Genomic DNA, 20,833 nt, shown 5'->3' with positions numbered 1-20,833 from the left:
ACCGGGAATGCGTGCGCATTAGACGGATGTTCTGCCACCTACACTGTTGCAGTTCTGCTTAATTTGCATATTTCTACCTTAATGTCATACCCGTGCTCCCTTTCCCCAGCCCCTGAGCTCCACGTACACAGCATCCATCCATTCTTCAGTTGCTAACCCTGCTATACCACACCTCCACACATTTCCCTCTCTGCACGTCTCGGTACTCCTCCATTTTACTGTCTCGACGCAACCTTCTGCAGGCTCTTCCTCCGTTTAGTCCATGTACGTTCAAGCCTTCCCTTGGTCCTCCTCTGATACTGGTGGAAACATCATTGTGCCCCACAAAGTCTAGTGCTTCCCGACAGGGATGGACCTGTTGTTGTGTCACGAGTAGACTTTGCTGGTCTACACTGTTTCACCCACTGGTAGCATCCTGCCAGGAGTTTGAGAAGCAGCAGTTTGCTCACACACCAGACCAACCTCATCTCCCACTTCCATGGATGAAGCAAGCCCCCATGGTGTGCCCCGTTTTCCATTCCTCTCATCAGTATTATACAAGACTACTGTTCTCACAGTATGTGTGGACAGGCACTGTTCACTGATACTCATAGACTGCTCAGAATACTGTGATTGAGCAGTGTGCACATGTTTGCTTGCATTTATGTACATACTTACATACATTTCCTATACTGTTGACTGACTGTGCCGGATGATACGTTTGTGATAACAGCAGCTGATTGTATATCTGCCATGCCTTTGTGGTAACTCACTTGGACTATAGTGTGCAGGGTGGGGGGGGGACCTGTGAGTGCTGATTATGTTGTTACTGGCCATGATGAGGGCTGTGGGCTACAGCGTGCCTAAGGCACTGCGGGTATGCGCTGGTGTGAGCGAGGCTCAGACTTGCTGACCTCTGGTTATGGCGTCTTACACTAGGTTGGCCTCCAGATTGCTTAACCAGTGTGGGCATTGCTTACCACCGCCCAAACAGGTGTACTCCCGCTTGCTGCCACATACTCCCATGCTACTTCATGAACATGTTGGTATTATACATGCTTAAGTCAGGTGTACATGTCATGTATGACTGTTCACAAAGGTCAGTGTAAGGTGAAGTGGGATTCCAGTTTAGCAGTTCTGGATAGGTTACACTCAGGTATTCGGGTTAGGTTTATTAATGCCATACCTGTGTGGTAGAGTAGATGTGAATAGTGGAGGTGTAAGCGAGTAGGTGGATGGGGGACATTTTAACTGTATAGTAGGCAGTTCGACTGATTGGTGGGGGAGCAGTAGTGCAGGTTTGCAGGGTGTTATGAAATGTATGTGTGGCAGGACAGCAGGTGTCAGTGTCAGTATTTGGTGTGGCAGTGTTAGTTGGGGGGGGGGTGAACTTCACCAGGTGGTGAGCAGGTGATGATCCAAGTGTGCTTGAATTTTCCCTTGATGTGTTATTTACATGTGTCATCTGGGACAGCTGAGGTAATACACCTGGGTTGGGGGTTCCAGATTCTGCCAATATAGTTGTGTGGAGGGTGTCACCTACTTGTGACTGTGAACATTACTAGGAATGAAACAGGGGTCAATAGGTAAGTGGTGTTATTGGACCACACAGAGGGGTTGATGGTAGGGAACATGTCCAAGGTTGTGCAGGACGGCTGATGGGAAGGTCCACAGCTGGCCATTTCTTCTACAGTGACAGCTGTGTATATACCCTGCATTTGGGGGTAGATCTGGACACTCACACCCCTGGGTGGGGGTGAGGACAGCAATAATTCCTTGTGATGCTGATTAGTTTGGATTACATGCCTACAGTGGGGTGTTGCGACCATGTGTTCTTTGGTGTCATTTATTGGGTTTGCAACAACACATCTGGTTATACTGTCATTTGCCATGTAAACTAGACATTGCTGCTGTGGGACTCTTACCGGGTGTAGCTGCTCATTAGGTGTCGGGTCTTCTCAATGCACACTGTTGCTTACATCCCTGGGGCAGTCTACATAGAACTGCTACAGCCAACACCTGCATGCCTAGGCCCATAATTACATACCCATAGTTCCCCACTCGCACCTCCTCTTTGGCACTCTTCCTTACTCTGGGTGCAGGTCGGTTCTGAACACACCAGTACAGACTGCCCAGTCCCCACTTCTCGGGACCCATCACATATGTTGTCTCGCCATGAGTCATCAGGCTTCCCCAACCTTGTGGTCCGGCTACATGCGTGCCCTGCCGTGTGTAATGGCCGGAAGGCTGAATAGCAATATAATTTTTGGCTTGTCCTGCAAGGGACATTCCTGTGTTTGTTTTAAGATTAGACTTGGCAGGTCTCTCCCACTGGTAGTATCCTGCCTGTAGTTCGGGAAGCAGTGGTTTGTTTACTTTTATTGTGTGTTTGCATGTTTCACCTGTCTAGCTGGGGGGGGGGTTGATGCTACGTGTTACTCGTTTGTTGATTGGGCCCCTCACCCCCATTGGCATGGCCAGTGAACATATGTAATCCTTAACAGCTGTATCGTATCCTAGCTATATGCCTGTGTATATTTACACACACACACACACACACACACACACACACACACACACACACACACACACACACACACACACACACACACACATATATATACAGGGATTTGACCCCCTTCCTCAATGTTGTGCAACCCTGGAGTTGATATATATAGTTAGGGGGGGTGTGGGGGGCACAGCCCTCCATTTTGGGGGGTGTGGGGGTAAAGCCCCCCACCTATTTTCATTTAAAGTGTGTAGTTTTTGTTGTATTTTCATGTTTTAAATGGAACTAGGTGGGGGCTTTGCCCCCACACCCCTCTAACTACATATATATATATATATATATATATATATATATATATATATATATATATATATATATATCAACTCCAGGGTTGCACAACATTGGGGAGGGGGGTCAATTACCTGTTTTTTGCCTTGAATACTGGTTGTTGATCAAATGAGCTATCGACCAAATGAATGTCGATCAAATGGTCTGTCGATCTTATGAAGTAGACCCATATATATATATATATATATATATATATATATATATATATATATATATATATATATCTATATTTATATACATACATATATGTATATATATATATATATATATATATATATATATTGCTGTATATATATTTAATGACATGTGGATGAATGGGTGGCTATATATGCATATATCTATATGTTGGTATTTATATATGTCTGTCTATGTATGTATACATTTGTACTACGGAGAGGGAGAGGTATTTCTCCATGTAGTTATGGGTATATATATATATATATATATATATATATATATATATATATATGTATAAAACACACACACACACATACATACACACACACACACACACACACACACACACACACACACACACACACACACACACACACACACACACACACACACACACACACACCTCTACATGTTTAGCTACATATCCTGTCATGTTGCCCATTATTGCTGGGTACTGTTTTGTGTACTTTACTGGCCAACCTTGTGTGCCACATATGCTTTGCGTTACCTGCAACTAAATCAGTTAGTGTACACAGAACCACATATGAAATCTATTGCTAGTAACAGGTAATCATACGTCCCATGCGGGACAGCCCGAACATTGGGTATACAACTTTTGTCTACACCCAGACTTACATAGGTACCTATGGCTATGTGCATGGACTATGGCGTATGCCAGACCTAGGATATTTGGGTCGAGACAACACAAGAGATGGGTCCCGAGGGAGGGAGTATGGAGGGGAGGCAATGTGTAGTGGTGTGGTAGCTACAGGCCGGTAATCAGGGTTGAGATGGTGGCTGTGTGTGTGTGCAGCAGTTGGGAGGAAGTGGAACTGTGGGTAATGCATGTATGGCTCATGGATGGTCTTGGTTGGATGGGCCTGTACTGCTCGGGTCGCCTAGTGGGTGGGGGAGAGGGGGATGTAATGTAAACATGTGGAACATGACTGAGGACTAATTTAAATCCCTATTTCAGTGACACACATACAGTACATTGAGATTGGTAGTGTTTTGCAGGGCGGTCGTGTTTGTCTGGGCGGGGGGTATGGCAATTTGTATGTGACATATATTGTTTGGGGCCTGTCAAGGCCTTTCATGGTGCATGTGGACATGTATGTGTCTGTTAATCTACCATTGCTATCTACAGATGTCTGGCCATATATACCTCTGTGGGTGTATATATTTGCTTACATATTTCTAACTATTTCCGTATATACCTATGGGGACATTTCTCTGCGTACTTATGTGTAACTTGCTGTGTGTATGTGGACGTATGGATGTTGACATATATATGTGTAGTTGTCGGCATTTGCATGTATATCTGTTCATATATTTGTATATGTATGTATATATATCTGGATAGTTATATATATATATATATATATATATATATATATATATATATGTATATGTATATATATGTGACTACCTCTATCGATATGTTGTATCCATTTAGATAGTAATATATTTGCACACACACATCCATCTAGCTCTAGGTCTATATTCTCTGTGCTGTTGCATGACTGGACCGGATGATATGTTTCTGACAATGTCGACTTTATTTGTATCTGTCATAGCTTAGTGATAATTCCCTTTGTCTATGGTGTGCAGGGTCCTTGGTTCAAGCCTTGCAGGAGCTGTTTATTTTGTTGCTGGGAAGAACATGGGCCATTAGGTACTGAGGGATTACGGCACATTAAAGTGGTTGTACGGGGGTGTGCACAGGTTTGCGCGGAGCTAAGCACTGCTAACCTCTGGTTACAGTTTCTAATACTCAATTATCTTCTACTTTTCTTAATGTGTGTAGGTAATGCTTATCCCCACGCAAATGCACTTACACATGCTTACAAGTGCTTATATATGCTTACTACTGCTTATTTGTACTTACACCTGCTTACTAGTGCCTTATTAATACAGTCGTCCATTTCACATGCTATTTTAGAAGGTTATACGGGAAATATATGAGAAAAAATGTTCATATACAGATTTCACATGGAGAATGGTATGTGCTGCAGTGGGACTCGAACTGGGAATGGCTGCTCATTAGGCAGACACCCTGCCCACTACACTATTGCTGTGCTGCTTCATTTGCATATATCTTCCTTGTTACACTCTTCGGCCTTTTCAACTGCTTTAACCATAGCTAAACGATGGGCACACCCGCGCACCTACGGTTAGCTGTACTTGGATTTATGATAAATATGACGGGTTTTTTTCAGTTTATTTATATGTACTGTTGCTGTTGTACACACGGGGGACTGTTGGTGGGTATATGCAGACACCTACGAGCAGCCTCGCTCATTTATTTCTACTTTCTGCTGTTCCACTTTGCAGGGGCATGTTTGTTCTGAGTGCTCTGCTCTCAGACATGACCCCTTCACTCATACACACTCTGTCTATGCCTCAGAGGTCGGGCAGCATGCCTTCATTAATATGCATGGTGTGCTGCTGTCCTGCTCCTAAGCAGCCACTTCTGTGCAGGAGTAGACTAGTTCTGCATGGAAGATTAATAAATCCGGGGGGGGGGGCTGTTTTTTTTATACTTAAAAAGTATTCACTATGGTATAGGAGTCCACGTTTTGTATTGGCTTTCTTGATAACTTATTGTATTTGAATATCAAAGTTTAGATGGTTATCCATAATGATAATAAGTAGTTTTGTGTGAGACATAATTTTGATAGGACTGTTTGAGAAGACAAAGTTATTTTTTTAAAGGATGCAGATGCTGGTGTGAAAAGCAATACATTGGATTTCTTGGCATTCAGAGGAGGTACGAATTACTGAGCCAGTTTTTTTAAAGAAAACACTTTGTTGGGTCTTTTATTGATGTTTTGAGAAGTACTTTACAATGTTCATTAGGGTAGCATCATCAGCATACTGAATGAAAGTTGTCATTAGTAGCAGTGTAGGCATTGATGTGATGATGTGAGGTATTGCCATCTGTGCCATGCTGAATAGGGCAGTGCATGTGTAACATATGCCAGCATAGTTAGCTGGAGTTTTGTAAATAATTGTTATTTGACTATCACAGTGACTTGTACAGATATTTTTGTTAAAAATTAATCAACAGTACTATTGTAACTGATTAAATGTTTAAACAAAGAATTCTGGAAGGGAAGAGTAGAAGTTTTTGAAATTGTTCTGTAGCTTTCAGATACTGCAACAGATCTTAGCAAAGCTCTGAGTATAAATTGTACGAGAGTCAGGTGATCAAATGTGATGTCATTACATAACCAACACTGAGGGGATGGAACTCTCAGCAGATTGTTTTCTTTTCTTTGGAACCTAATATAAATATCTATGAGAGTTATCACTGTCATTTCAGTTAATTAGAAGTAAGCATCTCAGCATATCATCTTGCCTTGCTGTATTGATTAAGTCAGCTAGGGAACAGTTATTCTTTACACAGTCAGGAAATAGAGCGAGATTAGTTAAGTAGTGTTTTTTTCTGCATGTATTTGAATCTTTCCAACTGTGTTATTTTTATTTTTCTTGTGATTGAAACTTTGATGTTTATTGCACTTAGATATTTAGTATCCTCATATTATTCTATTTTATTATTTATTATTAAATATTTTATACCTTTCATTATGGCTGGTCTTTTAGGGAATACTTTTATCATCTTGAGAGTACTTGTGCTTATTTTAGAGACATCATGGCCACTCCATAAAGCCTTGCTGCTTTGGTTATTTCTACCATTTGTATTAGTATTGATTTTACTCAGTATAATTGGAAACCCTTGTAAAAGCCTGAAAGTGCTTGACTGGTGGCAGCATGGTTAACTTATAGTCTGGGCATAAAGGGTAAATCTGTACCAGCCTGTCTCAAGAGTGTGGGTATGTGAAAATCAAATACCCAGGTGTGTATGTGCCAGCTACTTTGAAGTGAGACTCAGTGCTCCAAAGTGAGTCCCTTTTGGGACCTGGAGAGACAGGGAGTCCAGTCCCAGTGTGCTCATGGGAGAAATTGCTCTTGATTCAAATAGCTGCACCAGAAAATACTATGTAAATCAATTTCTGTTTTAGTGGCTATCTCTCGCTGGTGTCAGTGGTGAGAATTGAGTCTCCTTGATTATTGGCCTGAGGTAGTGAGGCCATCACAGTCATAAATAAAAATCTTACAGTATGGAGTCCAAAACTGAGCCATGTAGTACACTGACAGAATAGGCAGAAATGGTGATTGACATTTCTGCCATTTTACTGCCTATACCTTGTTAGAAAGGTAGGCATGGAACCAGGAAAAGGATGGGTTTCAAGGCCTAATTAATGTAGCCTACTGAGAAGAATCTGATGTGGTACAATGTCATACACCTTAGATAAGTCAAGGAAGAGAGAAGAAAGAAACTTTCCAGAGTCGCTGGCGAGGGTGATATGATGGTGAAGTTAAGGAGAGCTATGGTAGTGTTGTGGAGTAGATGCAAACTATGCTGGGCAATCTTTTAAGCCTTTGAGAAGTTGGGACTATAAATACTTTCCAAGGATTTTTGATAATGGATAAAATATGACAATAGGACAGCAATTACCCGATTCAGTGGCATCTCCTCCTTCTTTGTGTAAGTAAATTATGACTTTTTCCAGAAAATGTGGATATAGTTTTCTTGGCTTAATCTGTTGATGAGGATTGACAAAAGCATATGTTAAAAGCTCAACAAGCATGTTAATGTACTCTGAAGGAAGACTGCCAATAGTGAGTGTAATGGATTTTAGTTTATGAAGTAGTTTTGTTCAGTCACAACAATTAATATTTAATCAACAGCTAAAACAGTATGACAATATATTCTGATATTTGTCATATAAATTGCTGTTACAGTGGTAGTGCTGCTGGGAGTATTGTTGTAAAAGTTTTGATGTTCAGCAAGACTTACACATTTCAGCACCCTTCCCCTCTAAGCCAAGTAGATGCCCATCCCTTTAGGTTGTCTGTACATTCCCTCCAGAAAACTGATGTCTGCCTGTGCCATGCTAGATCTTTCTTTTTGCATTTTGTAGTTCATGTATTGTGTAATTCCTGTAAACATCTGTTTCATTTTTAAGTCAAAAGTCAATTTCCCAGCTTCATAGACAGCATTTTGTTCAACAGCAACAAAGCTCAGTTATTATTATTATTATTATTATTATTATTATTATTATTATTATTATTAACAATAATATTTTTAGAGACTGACTTGTTTGTTGTTTTTCATAGTAAGAAAAGGCTGTGAAGGCCACTTAAATGGCTGAATTTGCTCAGACCTTGTAGCCATGGTAGCATCTTATCATAATAAAATAAATGGAAAAGATTGCCTCATCAGCTACTGAAAACAACTACTGCATTTCTTTAGTACACATTTGCTATCTGCATCAGTGTTAACAGGTCCAGGTTACAAACTTGACATCCTAAATACACAAAACACAGAAGATCAGGCTTACGTACTTGAATCGTGTAACCTTGGATAGTACAGAAAAGAAACAGTGCACCTGTTTTTGTCGGGGTCAAGTCCCCCTGCATGTCCAACACCCCCAACTACTTGTATATTCCAACACTGAGTTCGCTCTACAGTTGGAAAAGTGAAATTCTTCAATCCCAACTATTCATGATCTCATGTAGTTCAGGTTCCATCAAAAAAAAACACTGTTGCTTTTTCTTTTTAACAGTTTTAAGTTACAAAATTTGAACAAGAGAGCTTAGTCTTGTGTGTTTCATGCATTTTAGAATGTTAAGTTTGTAACCTGGAACCCTGGGGGTTCAAGGTTGCAAATTGTAGATCCTAAATGCAGAAGCTCAAGCCCACATGCTCAAATCTTGTAACATTGGCAAACACACAAAAGAAACAGTGCATCTGTTGTTACAGGGGGCAAGCCTGGGGCCATGTGAGACGACTCATCCATTCTAACCATTTGTATAAAAATAATTACTTTCAAAAGCAGACCGACAAGCCTGAGTTGTGAAGTGACATAGATGGGCATGGGAGTTCTTACAGAGACATGTTGGGATTAGTAGTCTGTTGGAATACACAAGCTAACAGGAGGGTATGAGAGATAACAGACTAACAACCCTCTTTCTTTCATGGACTCCAATATGGCCTATCTATAGCCACAATATTTCACCTAGCTCCATTTCAAAGACTGTTTTTGTGTGTGTGTGTGTGTGTGGGGGGCTCATTAGGCATATTAAAAGAATTCCACCGGGTATCATTTTGCATTGGTTAGGTTAAGCCATCAGTTCCCCTTCAGAATCTAATTCCACAGACAGTTGCCATTGTTTTGAGATAATGCCATATGCTTCTACTTTGAAAGAGTTTGCATTTTTCTATATTATTTACATTAAAAAGTAGAACAGCATATTTATCACTTCTTGGTTACAAAGGCATTTAAGCGTGACTGATATATGCTTCATAATCTATCTGAGATGAGCCATACAAATATGAAAGGCACTATCGGTAACATTTAAAGAAATCACTCTCTACAAGAAACTCAGGCACCAACTCAAGAAACACCTGCAAGAACAAGTTACATTTAAAACCTACCAGGACAAGGAACCATGTTAGATGCAAACCACTACTTGTCGTACTTCACACTCTGCTGAAAGCATAACCACTTCATACAATTTGTTTAATGGTTCTCATTTTCCATCCTTCTCCCACTTCCTTAATACTACTGTAATGATCTCCCTTCACCACTTTCCTTTTCAGCACTCTTTCCCCTCCTCTCCTTATAAATGTTCTATAGTCCACATTTCTGTACTGGGATTAAGAAAGGCCTACCATATGTAGTAAGCCCCAACACATGGCACCGACCACTTGTGGATGTCCTTTCTGATTCAAAGACAGGCCAACTGCAATGATTCTCCACTCTTAGTAGAATCACCATGGGGAGGCCCTCTTCATGACCACACTAAATGCTAATGAGGCACTTTGGGGGAGCAGCTAATGCTAATTAGCCAAGTGCTCTCCCCTGCAAATGCTTGCAAGAAGGGAGTTATACAACCAAGCAATTCTAAGAATTGCTCAGCTGTGTAAATTACCATGCCTGGCCATGTTAGCACATCCAAAACGCTGAATTCTTTCATTAGAGTCAGTGGGGGAGACCACAATACAGATAAGGATAGGTAAGATGAAGTGGAAATTTAGTAGTGAGAGATGTAAGTGTGTGTGTCTGGCAGTGTGTATACATGTCTACATGTATATCTGTGGTCTCGTATGACAGTGTGTGTGTGTATGTGTGTGTGCGCGTGCGTGCGCACACATGTACGTGAATGACAACATGTGTATGGGAGAGTGAATTAGGGGCGTGCCTGTACCATTGCAATACATGGAAGATCTGTGGTAATTACAGACAGAAAAGTGGCATTTAGCTCTGCTGGCAATTACACCCGATTCAGAGACATGCAAATTAGCCAATAATGTGGTTTGCCTCATTGTGGTTAAACTTGTGTCTGAATTGCATTTTATATGGTCATGTAAACTGCAGCATTTGGCTGCTTTAGTGTACAATGTTTAGCCTCCAATAATGAATTCTGCCTGAGCCCAGGGCTATTCTCTTGTGAGTGTTTTAACATATTTTCATTATATGTTGGAACATTCTTCCATATTACTACTTCACTTTAACTAGTTGGATTTCTGATGTTCATCTCAAATTATGCTATAGTCTATTCCATGTAAACCACATTTTTTTCTTATTGTACCTCTCAAGGCTAAACCTGTAAATGGACCATTTATATTGGTGTTCTATCCTACTTTCAAATGAAAGTAAAAATAAAAAACAATAAAAATAAATCTGCGTTACCCTTTCCAGCTCTTACTAAAGAGTATGTCAGTGAATTATAATGTACTACAATGCATTTGCTGAAGACCATTTTACTGGATTCTGTCATTCATTTTGTGATTTGCTGCAAAACATCACCTGATTATATTAGTTGGTTGTGAGCGGAAATTTCTCTTCTGTATATTCCTTGCTTTAAATGTCATATTTTTCTACTGTATCAGTGTAATCATATTTAGTGCATTTGTATTCAAGTTCTAGTCAACATCTTTTACTTGTTTGGCTTGTCCTAATTTTCCATGTTCTTTTCAAAATATGTCTTTTCTCTCTATCAGTATTGGTCACCATCAATGTATTTTTTTCTGCTCAGTTAGCAGGGTTTGAGTTAGCAAAGACTGAGACATCGCTTAAAAGGAGTGTCAGATCTGTAAAGAAATCCACAAGGTTCCTGCCCTATATGTCTCCAGAACAGGTGTCAAATGTCAATCACCCCTACAGCAAATCATGTGAAATTTACAGGTGAGATTTTCTTTAGAACATATTCTGTTTTATGTTATCTTGTTTAAAAGCCATCAACTTTCTTAATTTTATGTGACATAGAAATGTTACATCATGAAAATTAAAACTTTTACCTCTTATTCGATGACACCTTTAATCATCATGGTATAATATAGCTATGTAACAATTTTTTTTGCAACAATTACAATTCCATTTATATCTGAACACTGCAGTACCCTTGCACAATTTTATTTTTACCACAGAATCTTTGTGAAAGCACCAACAAAATCGATAAGAGCCTGCCACATTTGTGGCTGAAAATCTTCTCAAGGAATTGCAGTGTTCTGCCAGACTGAATTGTAATGGATGCAACATTGTTTATTAAGCAACATAAAACTCGTGCCCATTTTTTATGTGTGTGGGGGGTGGACAGCAGAAATTACCTAAGAAGATACAGGAGCAATGTTATAGCATAAAACGAGGATATGAGAAATGCTTTTTTTTTTTTTTTTTTTAGTATTCCATAGTTTGTGAAAATTTTAAGAAGTTTTTTTGTTGTTGTTTTAGTAAAAATGACAAGTGATCTGAGTGAATAGTTGATGAACTGGAAGTTCTTTGCAGGCAAACATATTGGCAAATACTGATGAAAAGTGACACAGCCCCAGGCTAAAATTATTATATTTTGCTAGCACCCATCCATAAGAAATGACATAATAAACTTCATGACATTGGCTAGTTTTGATCACATGACCAGGAAGTTTTTAGGATTTAAATTCACTTTTGGGGATGTATTTTAATCTAATGAAATTCATCACAAGTATATGAAGAAAAGCTCTAATCTCTTAAAAGAGCAATATTTGTGGAGTATCGGTGATTGTTGCATTTACTTTGTTCTTGGTTGTTGTCAGCACTATAAACTACTTGCACGATCAACTGCCTTTTTGTCATGTCATTCAAATGAAATTCCATTGCAGGCAATGCAGGTCTTCTACAACCCAGGGATGCAGGTTGTTTCAAATTGTGACAAATGTTGCATCAGACCTGTTTGTGGGGCTCATACAAGCTCCTTCCTGGACAAAGTGCTATAAACTTACAAACCTTGCAGAGCCAGAACTAAACATATCAACATCACAGGAATACTGACCCTAATCTAAACCTTTTAGATCTTTAGCTGTGCATGACCTGACATCCAGATCTTTGCAGATTTTTTTGTCTTGGTTTGGTGGGTGTCCTCTAACTGGGGCATCAGTATGTCAGTGGTAGAAGAGGGGCACCTGTCCCAGCCATTTGCAGTTCGTTCTTGCCACAGTACAAGTGCAGACTGATGTATATTTTGTTGCATGTGTCAGTTTTTTGCTTTGGCCTGAGTTCCAGAGTTTTCAAATATGTGTCCCACTGGGGAAACTGTCTTACCTCTTTGATTATATTGTCCATGTTTTTACCTATTGTAGCTTTTCAGATGTTGGTATAGTTGTCAGAAGTTGAAGTTTCTAGGTGCATTTTTGTAGGAAGAAGATCCCCATAAAGGCATCTATATCAAGTGTTTATTGTGTGTCAGTCTTAAGCATTACATTCCTAACTATCCTGTCTGTGTACATAGGAGACCATTAACTGGAGAGCAAAGACTCTCAAAGACTGTCTGAAACAAGAAGGTTGCAGACCTTAACCAAGGCCACTGCAACACTTATGTGGTATGTAAACATGTAGGGGGAATGTACTGCAGACTAGCAATGACTGTATGAAACCTAGCAATCCAGAACAGCCTCCTAATACGTCTTCTTTTTGTAAATCCCCTTTGAGGAAAATGTCTTTGTAAATAAAATAAATAAGTCCTCCCAACCCTCACAAATGCAGATTGGACACACAGGTGTTTCACAACTTCCTTCTCTTTGGGGTCCTTCAAAGGTAGATCTTGTTGCTTCTTTTCTAAATCATCAACTGAAGAAGCTATGTCCGTCATATCCATGCAAGTGACCCTGGGTAACAAATGCTTTCTAACAGCTCTCTTCATGTTTAGCTGAAGAAGAGGGTATGTCCCATCCTATCAACCACCTTCTCCATGTTGACCGAACAGAAGAGTGCATTGACACACCTAGACTTTAGGAGCCTCAAGTTAGCTGCTTAGAGGCTAAAACCTTGATCTCTCATTGAGATAGGGTTTCCTCAATATTATTAGGCATATTGCAAGGGGCCCACATGCCTACATGTATAAAACCTGACTTAAGTAAATGGAAAGTGTTTTCTTCATAATGCGTTTCTTCTCATGTTATACCAGAAGTAAATACAGTGCCCTAGGTCCTCAGCTGTTTGACATCTTTATATAATAAGGCCTAATATATGCCTCAGTTAAAGTGCACTTATATGCAAATTGCAAATATCTTCCAACAGACCCCTACATTTTTGCTGCTTATACTGCTTATCCTCTAGTAAATTTTATTCCTGAAAGATCACTTCATTTAAGCCCTCCTAGGACACCCATCACTCTACCACAGGACCTTATTTTATCCATTAAGAAGCTAACCTTACCTGCCTTTGAACAATATACTTCTTGTTACATGAAATTCTTCTCTCTGAAAATTGTATTTCTAGTAGGTCCCATATCTGCCTACATAATTTCTGAACTGCCTTCAGACTCATATAGCAATAAAAATTTGCACATGTTTTCCACCAATACAATTCATCTTTTATATGATGTCTGAAACAACTCTGAATCAAAACTAGTAGTATTTCTCTGCAAGCACTGACCAAATGGAAGATGATTTTATGTTTGTAGGATGTATGTAGACACCTGAGCATGCTCTGGCTAGAAGCAGAAACTTGGAATTCAGAGCAGCCCTTATTAACTTATAAATCATGTAAACAAAGTAAGCCATTGCCAAAACCAGCTTTTTCTAAATTGCTGACTGATTGTACTCCCTTTGGTTATGGTTGCCATGGGGCTTACTCCCCTTTGTTATGGTTGCCATGGTGTTATGGTTGCCATGGAGCTTGCTCCCTTCTGTTATGGTTGCCATGGGGCTTACTTCCCTGTGTTATGGTTGCCATAGGGCTTGCTCCCCTCTGTTATGGTTGCCATGGGGCTTACTCCCCTGTGTTATGGTTGCCATGGGACTTACTCCCATCTGTTGTGGTTGCGATGAGACTTACTCTCCTTTGCTATGATTGCCATGGGAAGCTTTTGCAAGGCCAAATGGGTATTCATTCTAGTAGAGCAGCAGCCATTGTACCAGCCTACTTTTTGAATGTATCCCTTCAAAGTATCTGTGAAGCAGCCACATGTAATTCTGTCCATATTTTTCCAAGCACTATAAACTCAACCCCAATTCTAAAAGTAGAACTCACGTGGAACTGGTGTCCTACAGAGCTTGTTAGCTCCTTCACCCTGGATCAGAAGTCATGTTGTCTACTATATTTGTATTGTTGTCATTTATGATGAGTTGTACTACAACAGTAATCCTTCTGATGAATGCAATAATAGTTGTGTCATAAACTCACAATTGCAGTATGTGTTCTAATACAGTGATCACTGCTACAGTACAGACTTCCTTCCATTAGCTCTGTTTTTTAGGAAAACCCACATTAAAGGTTTCTTGCCATGGCTCTCATGTCCAGATTTTTGCCTCATATTTTTGGTCTGTTCCTCATAAGTGATAATTCAAAAAAGGTGTTTAAAAAAATAATAAAATAAAATGTGTGGTTTTCTGGCAAATCTCTGAGGATTGGAGTCACTAAATTCTGACACGTTTGATTTTCAGACATCATAGCCTTCAGAAAGTGCATGCTAAGACAAATCCTGTTATTCTAGCTTCTTTCCAAGTATAATATTTAAAACCTGTATTTACATTTGGGCCTTTGACCCACCAGTATTTTAGGCTTTGTCCAGATTTCATGTGCTATGAGGTTGAGGGGTATGTTTTCTTCCTGTTTCTTTTTCCCTTCTCTCCACTAACTTCATTATTTGGGCAGCAGAATGCCTATGTATGGGACCTGTGTCACCCCTACACCCAGACCCACACTAACACATATATTTACTAAGCATTAATTCTCCCTTTCTCAATAAAAGGAAATGAGGCAAGTCCAAGGTGCACTCTCCTTTCTAACGGGTGTCCTACTGACCTCACAAGTTCGATTAGTTTAGACGGAGGACCATTTCCATTCAGATCCCAGTACCTCACAATGCTAAATGCCCTAAACAATCTATTACTAAACAGAAATAAAGTAAAAATAATAATCTTTGGCAGACAAATCTCCTACCACAATGTTCCAGACTGCTGCTGCTTAACGCCTTACATGTCCCTCTCTTCAATTTTTTTCCGTAAAATACCAGGTCTTTATCTTGACAAAGGTGTGCCCTTCCATCACTACATATTACTATAATGAAAATGGACAAACTGTATACACTTGAAAGATAGCCAATTACTTTAATGCAAAATAAATAGCTCAATGCCTGCTTAAGGTACCCTTAATGGTAGTGCATACTGCACATTATGTGGCTTCCTTCTTCAGGCAACTCTGTGCCATGTCAGTACAGCCACTGGACACACAAAATTAGTTCTCCTTAGCATCCTTACAAATTGCCTGGTGTGGGCTAATAACGGTCAAGAGGACAAACTCAGACGTTTTACATGGTGTGCAAAAGCGGTGAAAGTGGAACTTGGTCACAGTTTAGGTGTTATGCATGGCTCTACTAGCAAAATAGCTTCTGTATTCAGACAGGGTGAAGAGGCTGGGTTGGACCATGCTACCATTGTCAAAAAATAACGAAATGAGAAAACTCACTGATACATAGCCATTAGACTAATGGTCAAATCTGAAACAGAAATGTTGAATTAATGACATGATGGGAAAACTGATGCAAACCAAATAACAAACAACTGAGAAAAGATGCCACTTACATATTCCAGAAGTATCTTAGTTAAGCAGTCATTATATGCTTCAAATACGTAGCAAAACAAGACATTTGAGCAAACATTTTTTAAACTTCAAAACAGTGGAATCTTCATGATGGCAGATGTTTTATAATGTAACCCACCAATAGCTTTATCTAGCAGAAAACTGGAAATGGACTCTGAAGCTTTAATAATTTTGTGTTGTTTTTCTGGCAAATCAGAAGACAGCAAAGTGCAAGAAGCCATATCTCTTCACATAGCTGGAGATAATGCCATAAAGGCATTTAACACATTTTATCTTATTAATGATGAAAAACTCATTAAGCAAGCATAAAAGATAGATTTGAGCAATGTTGTGACATTAAGAAAAATCTGTCATAAAATCATTATTTATTTTTCTTCCAGAAACCAAGGGCCAGTAGTAACAATAGATGTGTATGCAACTTAGTTGAAATGTGGAACTAAATAACACAAGTTTTGTGAACTGCTTGTTTGTTTCTCAAAGACAGAACTGTCCAAATAGAGAGAAAGAGAGATTAGATAAGCAATTCACAAAGAAACAATGGGAGGATGTGTGTCTGGCTCCCAAATATGCAACAAAATCTAGAGGATTTAGGATTTTTCCCTGGAAGTGTTTGCATAGATACTTTTATACCCCAAGTAGACTCCAAAGATTTTTTCCTAAGGTAGATGGCAAATGCTGGAGGTATAATGGGAAAGAAAGAGGTATCTGGGAGCATATGTTTTCGGAGTGTAATGAGTTGGCAGACTTTGAAAATTCCCTAAAGAGTACTCTGTCAGGAATGTGGGGTGAGCAAATGAGTGTAACTAAGGACGTGATTTTTTTTTTTTGAGCTGGGATACAGGATCCTAATTGTCTACATGTAGTAAGGCCTTCTTAAGTTTAATTCAGGGGGTTGACAAAAAAGCAATTACTAGAAAAGGGAAATTAAAGTCTAAACTATACCTGAAATAGTGAATATTGTAACGGAGATAAAAGAACAGGAAGGGTCTTCAGAAAAACATTGGAATAAATTATTTTATGTATTTATTTAACATTTGTTTATTGGGAAAGTCTGACAGGGCACGATTCCCATTTTCAGTGGAAGCCTGAGGAGAAAAGCGCCACAGACATAATTCACTTCATAAACAAAAGAATATTAGTACACTAAGAACAATATAACATAACAGTGGACTTGTACAATAGGGAAAAGATAGGGCAAAACTTACAGATAACAGGATAATCAATATACAAGATATAAATATAGTCAAACCAGTGGAACATTGAATGAAATATTGAACACCAAAAATAAGATACTTTCAATAGTGAGAACAGCTGGTAAATGTGTAAGAGATGGATGTTACGACTGAGCTAATGGTAAGAATTATTACACTTGGGGAGAGAGGAAAAAAAAGTTATAGTAGGGAGACACAGAAGAAATGGTTGGAAATTTGGCAGATTAGAGAAAAAGGAGAAAGAACAGAGGAAACGCAAGGAAAACAGAAGGAAAATAAATAATGGGTAGTACAAATCTGGTGTAAGACATGCACAGAGCCAAGAACTGAGGAGGAATTTCTGTCTAATGTCTACGGGAATATGTTCCAGGCTGTGGCCACTGAGTAGGAATGTAGGCTTTGAGCTATGGATTTTTTTGATTTATATATTTCAAGAAGGTGTTTCTCAGATGAGAGAAGAGGGTGGTCTAGCTGGTCATGAGTAAGAATGGTGCTGGTTACTGGACAGGATGAGGATTTGTATGTCATTTTATGACCATGGAGGAGATGAGTAAACTTGAGGTACTGAAGTAACGCAAGCCAGTTTAAAGATATGAGTGCAGAGCAGTGATAGGAGCTGTTATGTCTGATTGGCTGCAAGTCTAGCTACTTTGCTATAGCAGAGCTCATGTTTTGATCTTAGAGAGCTCTGAATATTGATGAAAATGGGTGAGGCATAAGGTAGAGATGGAAGGAGGTATGTATTAGCAACAGTAACACTTTAGGTGTTGGTAAAAAATCATTTTGATCTGTAGAGCATACCAAGTCTTTAGTGTGTTTTTTATGCAATTTTAAATATAAAGAAAAAATTTCAGTTGATCATCCATTGTGACTGAATAACTTAGTGTGTGGCACAACTTCTGTTTCAGTATTGCTGAGACAGGATATTTTGAAGGTTTCTTTTATGTGTGTGTTCGATTTGGGGAGAAATAAGGGTAATGTAGTCCTCTGTGGATTTAGGAAAAGTTAATTGCCACTGAGCCAGTTTTCAATAAAGTTGAAGTGAAAAAATGGAAATTGTAGAAATAATACATGTAGAAAAATGTTTTTGTAAGAGGAATGAGGTTTTAGAGAAGTCAGGAACTGAACAATTTATGTAAACTTGCTTTACATAAGTTTATTTGGTATAGAACAATATATGTGATGTATAATGCTTGTAAATGTGAACTTGTTAATATGGTTTGATTACTTATATGTAAATGTAAGTTTGCATATGTCACAAGTGATAATGCAATAAAGGTATATTCACTCAAGTGACTTTTTTTTCTCTGTTTCTATCTTGTGCCAATATGTCTTGTATATCACTGTAGGCGGAGCCTGAAATTGGTCGATATTGATAAGTGCACCACCCCAGTAAACAAATATAAATAAAATAAAGTAAGTACTTCGGAATTGAATTGGCCTTTACTTCAGCATTTCCTCTCAGTTCATCCTAAGTCTTATACTGACATATTTTTCATTTCGGGGTTCTGCTGCTCCACTGCTGGGTCTTACATCTGATACCAGACAGGATCCTGTTTAATGCCCAATCATAATCACATTCTAGTTTATGTTGTAGTTGCAGTACCAGTTCCTTTCTCTCAATTTCCGCCACTATCACTAGGGAGCCCCCTACTATCACTAGGGAACAGATCTTTAATGCTCTCTCTAAAACCAAGAACACTGCATTAATGGGCCCAGACAATATCCCAGGATGCCTTCTAAATAGCATGAAACATGACCTATCAGGGCCTCTAGAATTACTATTTAACTGTAGCCTCCAAACAGGCTTTGTGCCTCATGAATGGAGAAAGGCAACAGTCATCCCTCTGCACAAAGGGGGGGGCAACTACAGACCCATAAGTCTTACTAGTCTTATAGGCAAAGCCATGGAAAGAATGATCATGGAGATGATCAACAGAGATACAGTAAACCTCCAGACACTGGACCCAACCCAGTTTGGTTTCATCAAGGGCAGATCATGCCTACTAAACCTAGTGGACTTCTTTGAGAGGGTCACCAAAGCAGTGGATGAGGGCAAAATCGTTCACACTGCCTACCTTTACCTGGCCAAGGCATTTGATACAATACCCCATTCAGGCATTGTTGACAAACTCAAGAGGTTAGGTATAAACCTATATGTCACCCGGTGGATAGCCAACTGGCTCAAAGACAGGACCCAGGAAGTTAGAATTGGGGAGTCCACCTCTACAAAGAGGCCAGTCACAAGTGGAGTCCCTCAGGGATCAGTCCTTGAACCGCTCCTTTTTGGCATTTACTTCTCAGATGTCAAGGCCAATGTCAGTGGTCTTTGGCTGACTAAATTTGCAGATGATTGCAATTAAGAGCGGTCATTGAATCTCACACTGACACAAATGTTCTCCAGGAGGGGCTGACACAGAAAAATAACTAGTGTCAGAGCCATGGACTAACACTAAATGCCAAGAAATGCATAATAGTATCCTTTGGAAAGTCATTCATCCCTGGTAACTATCATATTGACAACACACACCTTAGAGATGATCCAGATGTCAGGGACCTAGGGACACACATACATAGTAATCTAACCTTTGATCATCATGTGTCTACAGTGGTGAGGAAATCATTCTATGTTGTGCAACTTATAAACAAAGGTATGGCATCTAAGTCCAAGGAAGTCATTGTTTCACTGTATTCAGCATTCATCAGACCTATCATTGAGTACAATGCCCACTTTGGTCTGTACCTAACCAAGCATATCCAACAACTGGAATGTCCAGAGACTCCTCACTAAAATAATACAGGGCATAAGTAATATGTCCTATGCAGACCACCTTAAGGCCCTATTCCTGTATTCTGTCTCCTACATACTTTTGAGGTGAGATCTATGCCTTGCATACAGGGCATTGTCAGACCCCACTCTGATGGACCTCATTCAAACAGCACCAGAATTACCCATTCTAAAGACTTAAACCTTGCTTGTGATATAAGTAGGACCTTCTGGTGAGATACGTATGTATCCCAGAGATTACCCCATCTATGGAACAGGCTCCCCATTCAAGTGAAGCAGAGTTCCTCCCTAACCCAATTCAAGTGCAACTTGCGCAATTGGATGGGAAACCGGAAATCCATCCCTTGTTTGGCACCTGTGTTTCTAGTGAACACAGGTAACCTGTAAATGGTTCATCTCCCAGGCCCATGCTTACACTTATCAAAGGTATCAGAACTTGTTAGAGATTTGGGATGCATGGCTAGGCTTAAAAAGGCCCTTGTGGTCATTAGCCTAGTAAACACCTATGAACCTATGAACAAATGTGTTGATTATCTCTATACCAGTGTCACTGTTTGCTCTCCTCCTCCAATTCTTACACTGAATATGATCTACCTCTTTCTTAATATGTGCATTAGCCTCCTATACTGTGACAAGGGGTTCACCCTCTTCCCACATTCTCCATAGTGCT

At 39.6% G+C, this 20,833-nt stretch overlaps 1 protein-coding gene across 1 annotated transcript in view; it reads left to right on the top strand.

Moving 5' to 3' along the window:
- Positions 1-20,833, top strand: part of LOC122810373 (mixed lineage kinase domain-like protein) — a gene marked incomplete in the record, with an annotated part of 573,260 nt that overhangs the window by 341,847 nt on the left and 210,580 nt on the right. Inside the window, 1 exon segment of the mRNA XM_044081960.1 lies at positions 11,123-11,271. Within this exon segment, the coding sequence (XP_043937895.1) occupies positions 11,123-11,271 (149 nt within the window).

Source organism: Protopterus annectens, chromosome 8.part1 (genome assembly GCF_019279795.1).
Source record: "Protopterus annectens isolate FY-2018-M chromosome 8.part1, PAN1.0, whole genome shotgun sequence".
NCBI classification, from domain to species: domain Eukaryota; kingdom Metazoa; phylum Chordata; order Ceratodontiformes; family Protopteridae; genus Protopterus; species Protopterus annectens.
This window is presented reverse-complemented; position numbering and strand designations above follow the sequence as displayed.